The following is a 15,560-nucleotide window of genomic DNA, read 5'->3' on the forward strand; positions in this document are numbered from 1 at the left end:
GCACAAGTCTTTGGCAAGTCTGTGACTAAAACTTGGTTGTTCACCAACATTAGTTTAATCAGTTGCTAGTTTAACTTTGATTTATTCTTAGACCTCTCTCTATGCCATGTGGTATTAATGTGTTGCAAAATGTCATTTTTCTTCAAAGAATCACTATTTTCACACACCAAAGAAAATAAGACAGTGCCATCTTCACTGAAAATATTTCTTCCAAACTCATTTATACATATGTGTAAGAACGCCGACAGAGGTTTTTGTGGGTGAAATTACCTAATTGCAACAGTGCCCAATTATGCACACTTTAACTAATGGGCATTTCACAACACACTGCAGCTTGGAAATAGGTGATTCACCATTAATGCCAACGACATCATCCCAATGCAATAACTGACTGATGAAATGATGACTCATCAGCCCAATTACACCAAGTTTTTCTCCTTGCAGTTCATTACCACAACACCACGGCTATACCTTAGCATTGATCTCTTACGCATTTCTACTGAAGTTAATTTTTATAATCCAATAAATAAGAGAAGCACTGATCGATAAATGGTGGCTACGAGTGATACATACACCTTTAAAATCACAGTTTTTGGTAAAATATGCTGTTTGGATTAAAAACGATAAAATAAGTAAGCAAAAACATTTTCTTGCAAAATAAGCATAAAACAAAGCACAGTTAAAGTGCTTATCTACAAAGTATGACCTTTCTGCTTAGCCCATAAAGTGCAGAAAAAACTATCCTTTTTGCTTAGAAATCTGTATTTTAATAAATAGTAATAATAAAGTACCTTAACAGCTTTTACATCATTCTGTAACTTTTTTGATTGACTTCACACTACCATCTGTTTGATCTGTGAAATAATTACTTAAATAATTCGATTTAACTCTACAGTAACTGTATTGGAACTGCACACAACACGATTTCATTCATAAGAAAACTGCACTTTACATCTATAAAATAAATACTGGTAATCTATGGAATTTGTGCTTAAAGCATATATTAGTGGTGTACGTGTCACCCAAGACTAACTGTAAAGAAAATAAACATTTTACTGTTGCTTCACAGACTGTACATATAACTTGGCATTTTGGAATGTGAGAAGCCTGTGAATATAATTAACTAAATGAAGGAACAAAAACACTGCCTTCTGTAACAGTTATTATTTTTATTATTACCACATTTAAATTATTTTATTAACACTGTAAAGAACATACATACACACAGGATCCTGATATGATCCTCAACTTGATAAATGTATCTCATAGTACATAAATGAAAAAAAAAAAAAAAAAAAACTGTTTATGAAACAGAGCTGTCATTAAATCTCCTCCTTAAATGTAAGTTATACAGACAGAAATCAGTTTATTGGTTAACATGTTCATATCTTACAGACTTTACAAAACCACACAAACATAACAAGCACTCTATAATAGACACAGCCATTCTCCATATACAAAATTGACAAGGTTAAGATGGGTTTAGCATTAAGCAAGCAGATGCTTATCATAACCTCATATTATGAAGTGTCATTATGTAGTAATAAATAATAACAGTAACTATAAAAATAAATAATAAAAGCACACTGCATTAGCCATCTGATGTTAATTTGAATGTTTATCAGTTAGTTTTATCAGTATTGTTCCTACTGCTAGAGGTCTTGAGCAGTGGAACTGTGAACTCTAAGAAGCTGACATAATTTTGTTTGCATAAGATTGACCCATATGTTCCAAAGTACATGTACATGCTCAGATTATAACATGACACAGTGTAAATGGGCTGCCTGGCACTCCTAAGACACCGGGCCATATGGATCTGAATTTGCAAACTTGCATTTGAGACAATGCCACGCAGGAAATGTAATACCAATAAAGCAATTTCCGTTGCAGTTCTGTTACCTGAGCATCGAAGATCGACTGCTAAGTTATTACTACTCAGTGCATACTGCCTTTTTGGACGAAACTGTTCAAACACCATATCATCATCATCATCACTACCATAAACAACAACAACAACAACAACAACAATAAATGGAAAAACATCTATTAACCCTCCACTGGTTGTGCATTGCAGTCCATACAACAGCCAGCCGATAAATGGTTATGGACAGAAAAAAACTTGCAACAAAGGAGTGGTGAGCAGCAGGCAGCAAGAAAAGTGTTGGTGCAACAAACAGCTGATGCCAATATTCCACAAAGCTGACTGGAAACAATGGGCAGTTAAAATATGCCAGGTACAATGGTGGGACTGGTGGAGGGTTAATGTTAATTGTTAGACATTACACACAGCCATTTTATGCCATTCAGAGAGCAAGCAGCGATTAGGATGTTCTTCCCACTTCAAAGAAACTGACATTTGCTACACACCTGTTTCTTGCAGGGGACAAGGAAAATAACTGTACAGACATACAGGCTTAGAACCTCCTCTTTTTTTTCCTCCACATTACTTTTGACAATCATTTTCATCATCATACATACATGCATTACACAAACATTAAGATTATTTCATAACAATACTAAGGAACACACTGAATGGATTCACCCTGCTACATGGAACACACACTGCCAACATTTGTCTTTGTCTATTAGTACAAGTTTTTGATTTCTTCCTATTACAATTAAACACTGAAGTGTATACTTATTGTCTTTCATAATAGTGGCTTTGAGCTATACCCAAAAATCTATCTAATGGAAGTATGAAGGAAATAGCAACTCTTCAAACCATTCCTGCCTTTTTGCTGAATTGTTCCTGCTTTCTCTTCTCACTTGCTCTTTTCATTTGACTTCTATTGTTCTCTTCTCCTACATATAGAACCAATCAAAATATAGAATATTGTGGAACAGGCCGATAGGCACTGCTGGAGATTGCGATTTAAAAATATTTAATAAGTATTTACTTAGAGATATTGACTCATTTACCTATGCTCGCAAGTATTCACACAACATATTCTGCTCCAACACTTCCTTAAAACATTAAAGCATTCACTGTTTGAAACATTTAGCAAAAGCAATTCTGGAAATCACATGAAAGTTATTTTATTGTGAAACAAATAAACATTTGCAGTGGTGAATAAGATCAAGTACTGTATGTAAATAGAAATGGCAGTGTTTCCATGTAAAGCAGGGTCGTCAATACACATATTACATAAAAGTTATTCTATTATTGTCATTTCAGTTGGGAATAAGAATATTGTCTTATCGTTTGATGCCCATTATGTATTCTGCAACTCCCAGGTAATACACCATTTGTGCTATTCCAAACAGTGGTGCAATGACAATCATTCTGCAAGCACCACCTTTGAAAAATGCAAGAGGACCTTCATTCTTGAGTATTTTTCTGGAAAAGAAATCATGGTGTAAATATGCTGTTCATATACAGGATGGATTTGCAGTGATAAGTTTGGCAAAACACATTACGTAATACATGCTCTTTGCAGAAACAAATACATAATCTCACTTGAGCTCAACAAATTTGGTATTCTGAGTGTCCAAGTTTTCAAAAAAGAAATTTTTTTCCAACTACACATAATACTGTTATACAGTACAGGTAACCCATTCCGCTTTAATTCAACGTAAGCTGTGTGAAGAACTTTGAGTAATAAGAGAACAATTTTCAGGGCATACTTTAACCTTTTCTAGTGCACTGTTTCAACAGCTGCTATTAGTCTCCTTAACATTTACAGGACTACACTGTCTTTATCAAAACATGAGAGTCATCTATATTTGCAATGATAAAGGTCTGTTAGCTGCATACCAAGTAGAAATAACAATTTTCAGCATTTCAAAGTAAACAATCCAGATAATATGTAGGAGTTGCTGGTAAGAAACGTTTTCAATTTCGCTTTATGCTTGAAGAGAGCTTGTCACACACCTAGGCACCAGAATTAATCAACCCACTCCAACGAATATACACCATATAAAAATTGCGTTTGTTTCCTACATTAAAAATGCTTTGCTGAGAGATTTCTTTATATTTTTGCATTAATTCTTAGTTTCCTGGACTACTGCTCTATCTTGTGTACCTAAATATACTGCAGACATGCACATGAAGGTGTAAATGACAAATTATAAATCACTGCTTCCTGATACTTCTCCAAATTCACCTGTCTTGACATTGACAGCCATCTAACTGAAGCTCAAATTCAAACCCTTGTTCATATAAAACGAACTAATAAGCAAGAATATTGTTAACAAAGAGATAAATAAAAACAGAGAGGCAAATGAAATTAAGCTCCACAACCTTCCTCACGGAAGCAACAAACAATGCACATGTGAATAAACAACCTGCTAATAAAAAAAGTTTCACGACACATTTATTCTGTTATGAAGTTCGCTATGTATTCCCAGTCACAATTTGAAAATAATAATAGCATTCATCTAGAAACAAAGATTGCCTCACTATCCACAGCTTAATCTTACTTCACAGAGAGGAGCAAACCATGAAGCTATTAAAAAAATAATTTACCACATTCCCTCTCATTGAGAGCAGTTTTAAAAACAAACTGAATTTATTTCTGCTTTGGAAATGCTACTACTACTACTACTACTACTACACAGATGAACTTACAAATATCTGTGAAGAATTGTGTTAAATTTATTGAACTCTAGTGCAGATTAAGGTTAAAGCAAATAGCTAATTATATTAACAGTCATCAGGTAGCAGTATTTTCATCGTTAATGGGAGTTGTTGAACATGATCAATCAAACATGATCAATCAAACATGCAAACAACAAAACTAAACCAAACTGATTACAGAAACATCTTATTTACTCAGCGCACACTATTTACACCAGCAATAACAATCGTAAAAAGAATACATTGCGAGAGAAAATAAAAAAATCATTATGTCACTCAAAAGTGTTAATTCTTTTGATTGTTGTAACTTGATGTGTATGCTGCGTAAATCACAAGCTGATGAAAATATTTCAAAATTAGACTTGAGTGTTGGTCCGGGTGAAGGAAATTCGGTTCCAAGGCGGTAGCCAGGAGTAAAACGTCAACCAAAATTTCATCAATAAAAATACAGGTCAGAAATTACAGAAAACCTAGAAACATTTCCACAAACTTTTCTACTATTTAATATAAAACAATGTAGCTGAGGACAATTAACTAGGTGTTGGGCAGTAGCACAGCATCACAGCTGTTACTGCAACAAGCAAAATTACAATACTTTTTCAGTTCCAGTTCCTGCATACTGAGTAGTTTTTAAGTATTTTATTATGTAAATGTGTCAAAACAGAAGAGTCCTCAACATTCACACAACAAAATGAAGCAGTATAGCACTTTTATGATGGATATTTCATTTATTCTAAAGCAAATCTTATTTTATTGTAAATGCATGTGTGTTAGATTCAAAGTTGAAGTGTTGATTTGAAGAATATTGGGTTTAGTATTGTTGGAAAAGTTAGCGAGTCACTTTCTATTTTAAATAGATGTCTAGCATGTAGGGTTTTTAGTATTAAAATAGCAGTCCATTTTGTGCATTTTATGACATGTAAGAAAGTCATGCTTTTGGTTGGAGTGAGTATTTCAAGTCCTCACTGGCATAAGCAGCAGGTTACTGAAGAATGCTCGAAGTGGAAGGTCTCTTGGGTGCAAGAGAGAAACAAGGACACATCTGTATGGGCCATCAGAGGAGATGATAGCAAAGTTTTGTACGATTTTTGTTCTGGGGCACTGGAGATGCAGTGTTACACTTACTAAAATTCAGCTACAAGTGGCACTTGCAACTTTCGAACTAGCAATGACTTGTTCCATTACTGGGGACAACTACCATTCATGTTATACTTCATGCATTACCAACTGCCATTTAATATTTATTATTTTATAATCTTGTTTAAGTATATTTAGTAGGACCACTATTTTTGCATAATACTACTCTGCTTTCGAATAAATTATCAGACTTGCGCAACTTTAGCCTCGTGGAACCACCAACATTATTTTGCAAACATCTCTCAATTTTATCATTTCTCAATTATCAATTAATTCACACCATTGCCTGTGTTTAATTTATTAGACTGTAAGGTCACAATTTACTACAGATTATTTATTTATATTAGCTACTGTGTGTAAAGTAGATGTGTACAGCTTGACACCATGACATCAGCATGCCACAATTTTAATTAGAGCTATACATAAGCTCAATACAGATTCTTATAGCTAACTCACACTGCTGAATGTAGGACAAGTAGGAAAGATGGTAAATCCCACTGAGATGATGTTTCAGGAATAATATTACAATCTTGTGCTGACCAAATAGCATTCATTAGTCAGTCACAAAATTTCATGAGAAACTAAAGTATGAAACTGTGATAACAACTTCAAAAATGATTTCCATTTTTGTAAATGGGTAACTGCCTCTCAATTTGACTTTGTTAAAGACTACTATATGGAGAAAAAAACATAGATAGATGAAAACTCAAATTCAGTACTGTTAGGGCTAAACAACAAAATCTGCACTGTTTGTATATTCTGTGTCCCTACCAAAGTCTTTAACTGTTTGGGCCATAAAATTCCACTTTGGAAAATATCATAAATGTTATTAATGGCACCTGTTTCGCATAAATTTTCATAACAAAATGCAGAAAGGAACATTGACTAATTCCACCACAAGAATGAAACTGAACTCAAAATAGGCAACATAAAATGTGGAGCGAGCAGGATTTGATATTGAGTGTACACCCGTTCATAAGCTACATAATTAATTTCCAATAACTTTAAAAATGGTACAATACATCACACAGATGGGAGCTGAACGGGTGTACAACTAGTTCACAGCAAATAGTTTGAAGTTTTCATCCCACAATGAATAATGAGTAGTTTCTTAAAAAAGTAAATAAATATATAAAAATTTTACATTCTGATATTTCTTCCTACACTGTGTGTGTGTGTGTGTGTGTGTGTGTGTGTGTGTCTCCAATGCCTGTCCCAAATAGAGGCCTTATTGACAATGAGATTCTGGAGTTACTGAAAAATACTAGTGATACAAAGTATATTAGTGAAAGTAGCAGCTGTTCACAAAGTGACAGTGATGTTACTGCCAGTATACTGAATGTAAGTGAAGAGACAATGAAAGATGCACAATACTCTTAAGTAATTGCACCTGAAACACTGCAACCGCTATCACAGCCATTTCACAAGCTGCCTGGATCGAAGTATGTTGCTAATGGGGTCTTCTGTAAGTGAATATTTCAAACTATTTTTCAGTGCACCTTACCTTTAACTGATTGCCACCGAAACAAATCGCACAACTAAGCAATTTATATCGAAACATGCTGCTGCTTTGTCCAGACTGTATAAAAAATGGAAGAATGGTAATAGCTGAGGTAAGACTTTTTTAGCATGCTTACTGAATATGGGTTTCAGCAACAGACATACAATGTTTTCATAAAAAACATCTTGGGCATTTACATAGTTCGGCAAAATGTATTCTGCCCTTAAATACAAATGTTAGGCGATTTAAGAACTGCAAACATCAGGCATACTATAATTTACTGTCCAGTTATTATCTCTGCAAATAATATTACAGATTTATTTTTCTTATGTCACTGTATTCAGAAATTAATATAGATTTTATGGACATTAGTGAGCTTTCTTTAAATCAAGCATAGTGTTAATAATATGGAAACAAAATGTCCCACTCGAGAAAGGCCCCACAAATAAACATTTGCTTAAATTACGCTGGAAGTGATCGCCCTTGACTTGTAAACACAGTTGAACACAATGCTGCAGATTCTCGAATGTTGCTGCCAGAACATCTGGTGTCATTGCCTAGATTTCGTAAATCTTCCAAGTTGTGTGGTTTGTTCATGTAAACTTTGACTTTTAATCTGGTGACTGCGGGGGGCCACTGTGGTTTTGAAATCGCTCTGCCAGAGAAAAATGATTCTACCTGATTCACTGTCACTCGAGACATGTGGCGCCATCCTGTTGGTACCAGCTGAGGGCAAGTTCATCATCACCCAACTGGTTTGCAAATTCCCGAAACATTTCGATGTAAGCTGCACTTGTTACAGTACACTTGGAAAAAAAAAAAAAAAAAATAAAAAAAAATAAAAAAATTGATCGATGATTAAACACTACGATATTGCACAGAACACACCAATCTTTTGTGAATTCAGGGGTTGCTCAACCAGTGCATCTGGATTTTCATTACATCGCAAATGTGTATTCTGGGAGTTTACAGTCAGAGTGGTGGAACCACACCTTGTCACTGATCCAGGTTTACTACAATATTCCTGGCTTCTGAGTAATAAATTGCTGCAACCAAAAACAAAATGTAATGTGTGTCTTTGTCAATGACATTCAGTTCCTGAACAACTGTAAACCTGTATGGATACATGCTCGCTTTCTTTTGCAGTTTTACAACATGTGCTCTGTGACATTCCACATTCGGGAGATAAATGTGGAGCCGACTTTCCAGGAGAGGCCAACAATCTTTGTTTCACGTCAGTCACTATTTCTTCTGATAATGGCAGCCGTCCCCTGCCGTGAAGATCCACCACCACCCTCCACTACCCTCCATCTTGTTCACTAACTTTTGTATGCAGCATTTAGAAGGTATATGCTGGTCACCAAACTGATCAAACAAACATTCGCTGATATGTCTTAATGGAACCACTGTTCCCTTAAATGATGCTGGAGAGTGCAGTGTTGCCACATCACAAATTTCACGGTGCAAATTCGGAGGAATTACTACACATTTGTGGGGCTCCTATCAGGTGGGGTACCCCGTATAGCAATTTAAATACAACACTGTATGACTGTGTTAAATTGTATGACCTATTAGCACTCATTGCTTAAAATGGCTGACTGCAAAAGGATTAATGACCACACTCTACATGAAACATTACTTGCAAAATTCCTCATAACCCATCTCAATAACAAGCTAAAATAGAGTAAACAAAAAAACACCTTATCAAGAAGCCTTTTCAGCACATTTTGCACTCCCATTGTCATATGGCATTATCTTCTTTCGGACAAAACAGTTAAAATACATAACATATTTATTCATCTAGGGTCAGCTATAGAAATATCTTGTAAAATAAATAACTCAACACCTTGCAAAGGTATCTAAGATCTTGGGACTGCTACACTTACTTCCCAGTACATTTATTACCTAAGAGGATGTCTGGTGTATAATAAAATTCATTTCCAGTTCCACACAATGGCTATACACGACACAAAATTATTTTAATGTAAACTTTACCTCCTTGTCTAGGGTTCAAAACAGAGCTCTGCATTCTGGTTAAAAGGCCTTCAACAATCAGGCATTCAATAAGAAATTAGAAAACTACATAAAAATGACACTTAAAAAGCCTGAATAGTTACTTCTACAGATTATCTTGATTTAAGGACTGAAAATGCCTGTTACATACATTAAAAGTTGCAATGTTCGTTGAAAACAGGCTTCTACCCTTACAGTGTATACATAACTGGTTTTCTGTGATAAACATCAAAATTAGCTATTTGATATAAGTAAGAAAGTTGCAGATTTTTGAGGTGGTGGCTTTTCTCTTAACTTACACAACTGGTTTATGGCATTTTCATAAATGCAGTGTAAATCTGACTTGTGCCCTTTTGTGATGTGATCAACAGATGCTGAAATATGAATGAATGACAAAGCATACTAATTACAGGCCCAAATTCAATAAAACTAGACACTGCAGGGTTAATAGGTCAACAGGCATGCAAATGGTTCACAGTGCTCTCAAAAAGACTCATATTACACAGTTTCATAAACAAATAACCTGCTAGTCTTAGAAATAGGAAGACATTAATGATTTCACACACACACACACACACACACACACACACACGGAAGTGGGGGGGGGGGGGGAGAGGGAGATGGAGAGGGGGAGAGGGGGATGGGATGAGGGAGGGAGGGAGGGAGGGAGGGAGAGAGGAGAAGAGAAGTAAAATGTGAGAACTAACATTATCGCATCAGGAACTCCAGAATATCCCATCTCTCCTTCAGCTTTCTTCAGCAGTTGCAGTCTAGTTTTAACAACATCAAATGGATTAACAGCAAGTGCTGCTAATGAACCCGATGCACAACCAGCAAGAAATGAACACCAGAATACTGCTTCACCTGAAACAAACAAACTGAAATGTAAATTTGCTTACAATAATTATTAGCTATACATCTTGAAAAGCTTTTATGTTATAAAAAAAAGGTAGTCAACTAAAGAGAAGGAGGAAGGACAGTATGGTCATATTTGCACATCACTGTTATTTTTATTGTTGTTGTTAGTAGCAAAACTGGAGGAACTGCTAAACACACTGTCATACTGAAGTGATTCTGTGATAACTCCAGGCTAAGTGATATTTGTGGGAATTAAGAGTTTACTGTGTATGGCGAGGAATATTGATGAAATATATAATTTCTTACTTACCATAATTCAGAGATTGCTAATGAACACATGTAGATGATGTTCAAATTACTCTACTCTGCATTTCATGTCATATCTGTCAGGAGTGTACATGGCAATTTTCTTTCTGTTTGATTATATTTCTGCCGTAAAGACCAAATAATAACTACTTTCAGTCCACCTCAAAAATCAAAGGTACTAAATGGTATTTGATCTCATCAGGAACCATTCATTATTACAGATGGGGGAACTCGAGGAATATTTTAGTAAACTTCCAAAATAATCAACTGCAAGGGAACATAGGCTAAATATTGATCACTGTTGTGACTACTACTAATTTAAAACCACTTGCATCATGTTGTAGGAAGTATTATACAATTCCATCTTAGAAAACAGGGGGGAGGGGGTGGGGGGAGAGGAGGAGGAAACATTGATGCACTGATTTTACTAATTACCTTTTTTGTGTGTGGGGGGATACACGGAGACACTGATCTGACTACAAGTAATTGTATCTAGATTACTTAACATGTGTCGCTTTGGACTGAAGGAGATGCTCTCTGGTTTCAAGTGGCTAGCTGAAATGGTAAAGAAAGCCAGTCTTGCTTGTGAGATGATGGTGAAGCTCATCATCTGTAGCATCATCTACAAAACTGAAACCAATTGTGGTACTTTGGTACAGAGCTGAGTGGAGGGTCTGAATCAGGGGGCCAGACAGTTCTGCCACTGTGTAGTCTGCAGATTCCTTGTCTTAAGCCATAGGGTAGTGGCTTTCCAGGTCGCGCTTAATAGGTCAGGGAGCCACTGTACACAGGACTAGGCTACAAGGGTGATGGGGGCAGTGGGGACAGGAGTGGGTAGTCTTTTTACATTAGAGGAGCTCGGCAAACTACAGACAAGGCATCTGTCCAAAGGGGTATGGGACAAACACTTCTGTGTAGACCTAGCAACAATATGAATTGTAGTTGCAAATTATTGTAGTCATGTTGAGAAAGAACCAGAGCTCCAATTGCTAACAGAAGGCACTGAAGTTACAAATGTCATACACATAGCAATCTGGCTAAAGCCACAAGTAACTTCAGCTGAAATTTTTACGAAGGACCTAGCCGTATCCAGAAAGGGTAGATTAAATATAGTTGGTGGCGAAGTGTTTATTGCTGTCAGAAGTAGTTTACCTTGTACTGAAACTGAAGCAGATAGTTCCAGTAAGTTAGTATGGGTGAAGGTTATATTTGGCAACTAGAATAAATTAATGATTGATTCTTTTCACAGACCTCCGAATCAGATGATACAGTTGCTGAACCATTCAGAGAGACCTTAAGTCACTTCAAAAATGTATCCTACTCATACAATTCTAGTTGGTGGTAGACATAAAACAGTCCGAAGTCATACCGAATGCTTTCTCAGAAAATAATTTTAAACAATTAGTTCAGAAGCCAATTCTAAGTGTAAATGATTGCAAAAATATACTTTACCTCTTGACAACAAACAATCCTAAGCAAATAGGGAGTATCATAACATATACAGGGATTAGTGACCCCAAGATTGTTGCAGTGAGACTTAATACCATAATGTCAAAATCCACCAAAAATACACAAGATATATATAAGCAGATAAAAATTCACTTTATGTAATCCTAAGAGAAAATCTTCACTCCTTCCAATCTGACTATGTACGCATAGACCAGACGTGATGCAAGTTCAGAAAACCGGTATTGATGGCAAGTGAGATATACATAGGGTGATGAAGAAACTGCACACTCTGACTTCACAGTGCGATTCCTCACATATTAGTAATACAAAAATGGCTCTCTCAAAATTTCAGCAGATTAGTGCTGTGCAGTTCGGACAGTGGGTAGAGTTTTGACTTTGCATGCAGGAGGTCCAGGGTTCAACTCTGGGTCAAGGCTTATTTGTTTTTATTTGCTAAAAGTAGTCTGGATCGTGGAGTATCTGGCATCTTAATCACCACACAGCGATTGCTTTTTTCTTCCATGTATTGTCTCATTGATAGATACAAACATTATTCTGGCCATATTCAGGTCCATTGCATTTCGCTAGTAGTAGGGCTAGCAACACACTTTGCAAATAATTTCGATGGGCCCTTAGGGGGAGGGTACACATGAACACAGTTTGGAATATACACTCCTGGAAATGGAAAAAAGAACACATTGACACCGGTGTGTCAGACCCACCATACTTGCTCCGGACACTGCGAGAGGGCTGTACAAGCAATGATCACACGCACGGCACAGCGGACACACCAGGAACCGCGGTGTTGGTCGTCGAATGGCGCTAGCTGCGCAGCATTTATGCACCGCCGCCGTCAGTGTCAGCCAGTTTGCCGTGGCATACGGAGCTCCATCGCAGTCTTTAACACTGGTAGCATACCGCGACAGCGTGGACGTGAACCGTATGTGCAGTTGACGGACTTTGGGCGAGGGCGTATAGTGGGCATGCGGGAGGCCGGGTGGACGTACCGCCGAATTGCTCAACACGTGGGGCGTGAGGTCTCCACAGTACATCGATGTTGTCGCCAGTGGTCGGCGGAAGGTGCACGTGCCCGTCGACCTGGGACCGGACCGCAGCGACGCACGGATGCACGCCAAGACCGTAGGATCCTACGCAGTGCCGTAGGGGACCGCACCGCCACTTCCCAGCAAATTAGGGACACTGTTGCTCCTTGGGTATCGGCGAGGACCATTCGCAACCGTCTCCATGAAGCTGGGCTACGGTCCCGCACACCGTTAGGCCGTCTTCCGCTCACGCCCCAACATCGTGCAGCCCGCCTCCAGTGGTGTCGCCACAGGCGTGAATGGAGGGACGAATGGAGACGTGTCGTCTTCAGCGATGAGAGTCGCTTCTGCCTTGGTGCCAATGATGGTCGTATGCGTGTTTGGCGCCGTGCAGGTGAGCGCCACAATCAGGACTGCATACGACCGAGGCACACAGGGCCAACACCCGGCATCATGGTGTGGGGAGCGATCTCCTACACTGGCCGTACACCACTGGTGATCGTCGAGGGGACACTGAATAGTGCACGGTACATCCAAACCGTCATCGAACCCATCGTTCTACCATTCCTAGACCGGCAAGGGAACTTGCTGTTCCAGCAGGACAATGCACGTCCGCATGTATCCCGTGCCACCCAACGTGCTCTAGAAGGTGTAAGTCAACTACCCTGGCCAGCAAGATCTCCGGATCTGTCCCCCATTGAGCATGTTTGGGACTGGATGAAGCGTCGTCTCACGCGGTCTGCACTTCCAGCACGAACGCTGGTCCAACTGAGGCACCAGGTGGAAATGGCATGGCAAGCCGTTCCACAGGACTACATCCAGCATCTCTACGATCGTCTCCATGGGAGAATAGCAGCCTGCATTGCTGCGAAAGGTGGATATACACTGTACTAGTGCCGACATTGTGCATGCTCTGTTGCCTGTGTCTATGTGCCTGTGGTTCTGTCAGTGTGATCATGTGATGTATCTGACCCCAGGAATGTGTCAATAAAGTTTGCCCTTCCTGGGACAATGAATTCACGGTGTTCTTATTTCAATTTCCAGGAGTGTAGAAGATGCAGTGGTGCAAAACAACTTGTGTCCACGATGTGCACAAAAATGCTTACTTACAAGCTGACCAATGAAAATGAGTAATTGCATTCCTGTGTTCATAATACGTAACTGCAAATGTGTTTTAGAAGACTCACTGTAATCACTGTAAGACAATTAAGACGCTAGACACCGTAACATGTCGACCACATTTAGCAAACAAAAATAAATAGGCCTTGATGCAGAATCGAACCCTCCACCTCCTGCACGCTAACCCCAAAACACTATTCACAGCACCCACTGAACAGCACTATTGCTAAATGCTGACAGAGGTAGTTACCATACATGTGTTGACACTGTTGCCAGATTGCCAATCTTCAACATCTATTTACTGCCCAAAATGTGGGCAACATGAAATTTTGTGAGAAGCATTTTTGTATTGCTAGTATGTGAGGAATTGTGCTGTGAAGTCTGAGTGGGCGAATTTTTCTTCATCCTGTATACCAAATAAATTAATAATAGAGGGTACTGCTCCCCCATGGTACGCAAAACAGCTCACAACACTGTTGCAGAAGCAACGAAAAAGCATTGCAAGTTTTAAAGAACACAAAGTCGCCAAGAGTGGGGACATTTTACAGAAGCTCGGAATTTAATGTGAACTTCAATGGGAGATGCTTTTAATATTTTTCAAAACAAAACCCCCATCTCAAAATCTGGCACAAAACCCAATGAGAGATTCTGGTTGTATGTACACTACACCAGCAGCAAAATGCAATCAATACCTTCACTGAGTGATAACAATGGTGATGTTACTGGTAACAGTGCCATTAAGGCAGAGTTACTAGTTTTCCAAAATTCCTTCACCAAAGAACACATAGAAAAAGGGGAAGGCTAACCAAGGACTGCATTTTATTGGCAGGACACTTAGAAAATATAACAGATCTACTAAGGAGACTGCCTACAATATGCTTGTCTGTCCTCTTTTAGAATACTGCTGCGCGGTGTGGGATCCTTACAAGATAGAACTGACAGAGTACATTGAAAAAGTTCAGAGAAGGGCAGCACGTTTTGTATTATTGCGAAATATGGGAGAGACTGTCACAGAAATGATACAGGATTTGGGCTGGACATCATTAAAAGAAAGGCATTTTTCATTGCGACGGAATCTTCTCATGAAATTCCAATCACCAACTTTCTCCTCCGAATGCGAAAATATTTTGTTGACACCGACCTACATAGGGAGAAACTATCACCACTATAAAGTAAGGGAAATCAGAGCTCGTATGGGAAGATATAGGCGTTTGTCCTTTCCACGAGATATAGGCGTTCGTTCTTTCCACGTGCTATACAAGATTGGAATAACAGAGAATTGTGAAGGTGGTTCGATGAACCCTCTGCCAGGCACTTAAATGTGATTTGCGAAAGTATCCATGTAGATGTAGAACCCAAAATTCAGAGTACTCCACTGAATTACAGAGCCATATCACTAGTCTTGATTTGTATTAGGATTTTGGAACATATACTGTGTTCTAACACTATGAATTACCTCAAAGAAAACAATTATTGACGAACAGCCAACATGGATTCAGAACATATCTTTCTTGTTAAACAACCTGCCTCTTTATCCTCACAAAGTAATGAGTGCTAT

The 15,560-nt window shown here is 38.3% G+C and overlaps 1 protein-coding gene across 3 annotated transcripts in view; it reads right to left on the reverse strand.

The window, feature by feature from the left end:
• Window positions 1-1,149: 1,149 nt before the first annotated feature.
• LOC124555204 (mitochondrial glutamate carrier 1-like) overlaps window positions 1,150-15,560 on the reverse strand; it is a 179,063-nt gene continuing 164,652 nt past the window's right edge. For all 3 annotated transcript variants that reach the window (XM_047129049.1, XM_047129051.1, XM_047129050.1), the window contains exons 8-9: window positions 9,935-10,091; window positions 1,150-3,337 (exon numbers count right to left, since the gene is read on the reverse strand). In XM_047129049.1, coding sequence (XP_046985005.1) covers window positions 3,196-3,337; window positions 9,935-10,091 — 299 coding nt within the window. In that variant the 3' untranslated portion in view covers window positions 1,150-3,195. The remainder of the gene's footprint in view (window positions 3,338-9,934; window positions 10,092-15,560) is intronic.

This window comes from Schistocerca americana, chromosome X (assembly GCF_021461395.2).
Source record: "Schistocerca americana isolate TAMUIC-IGC-003095 chromosome X, iqSchAmer2.1, whole genome shotgun sequence".
Lineage (NCBI taxonomy): Eukaryota > Metazoa > Arthropoda > Insecta > Orthoptera > Acrididae > Schistocerca > Schistocerca americana.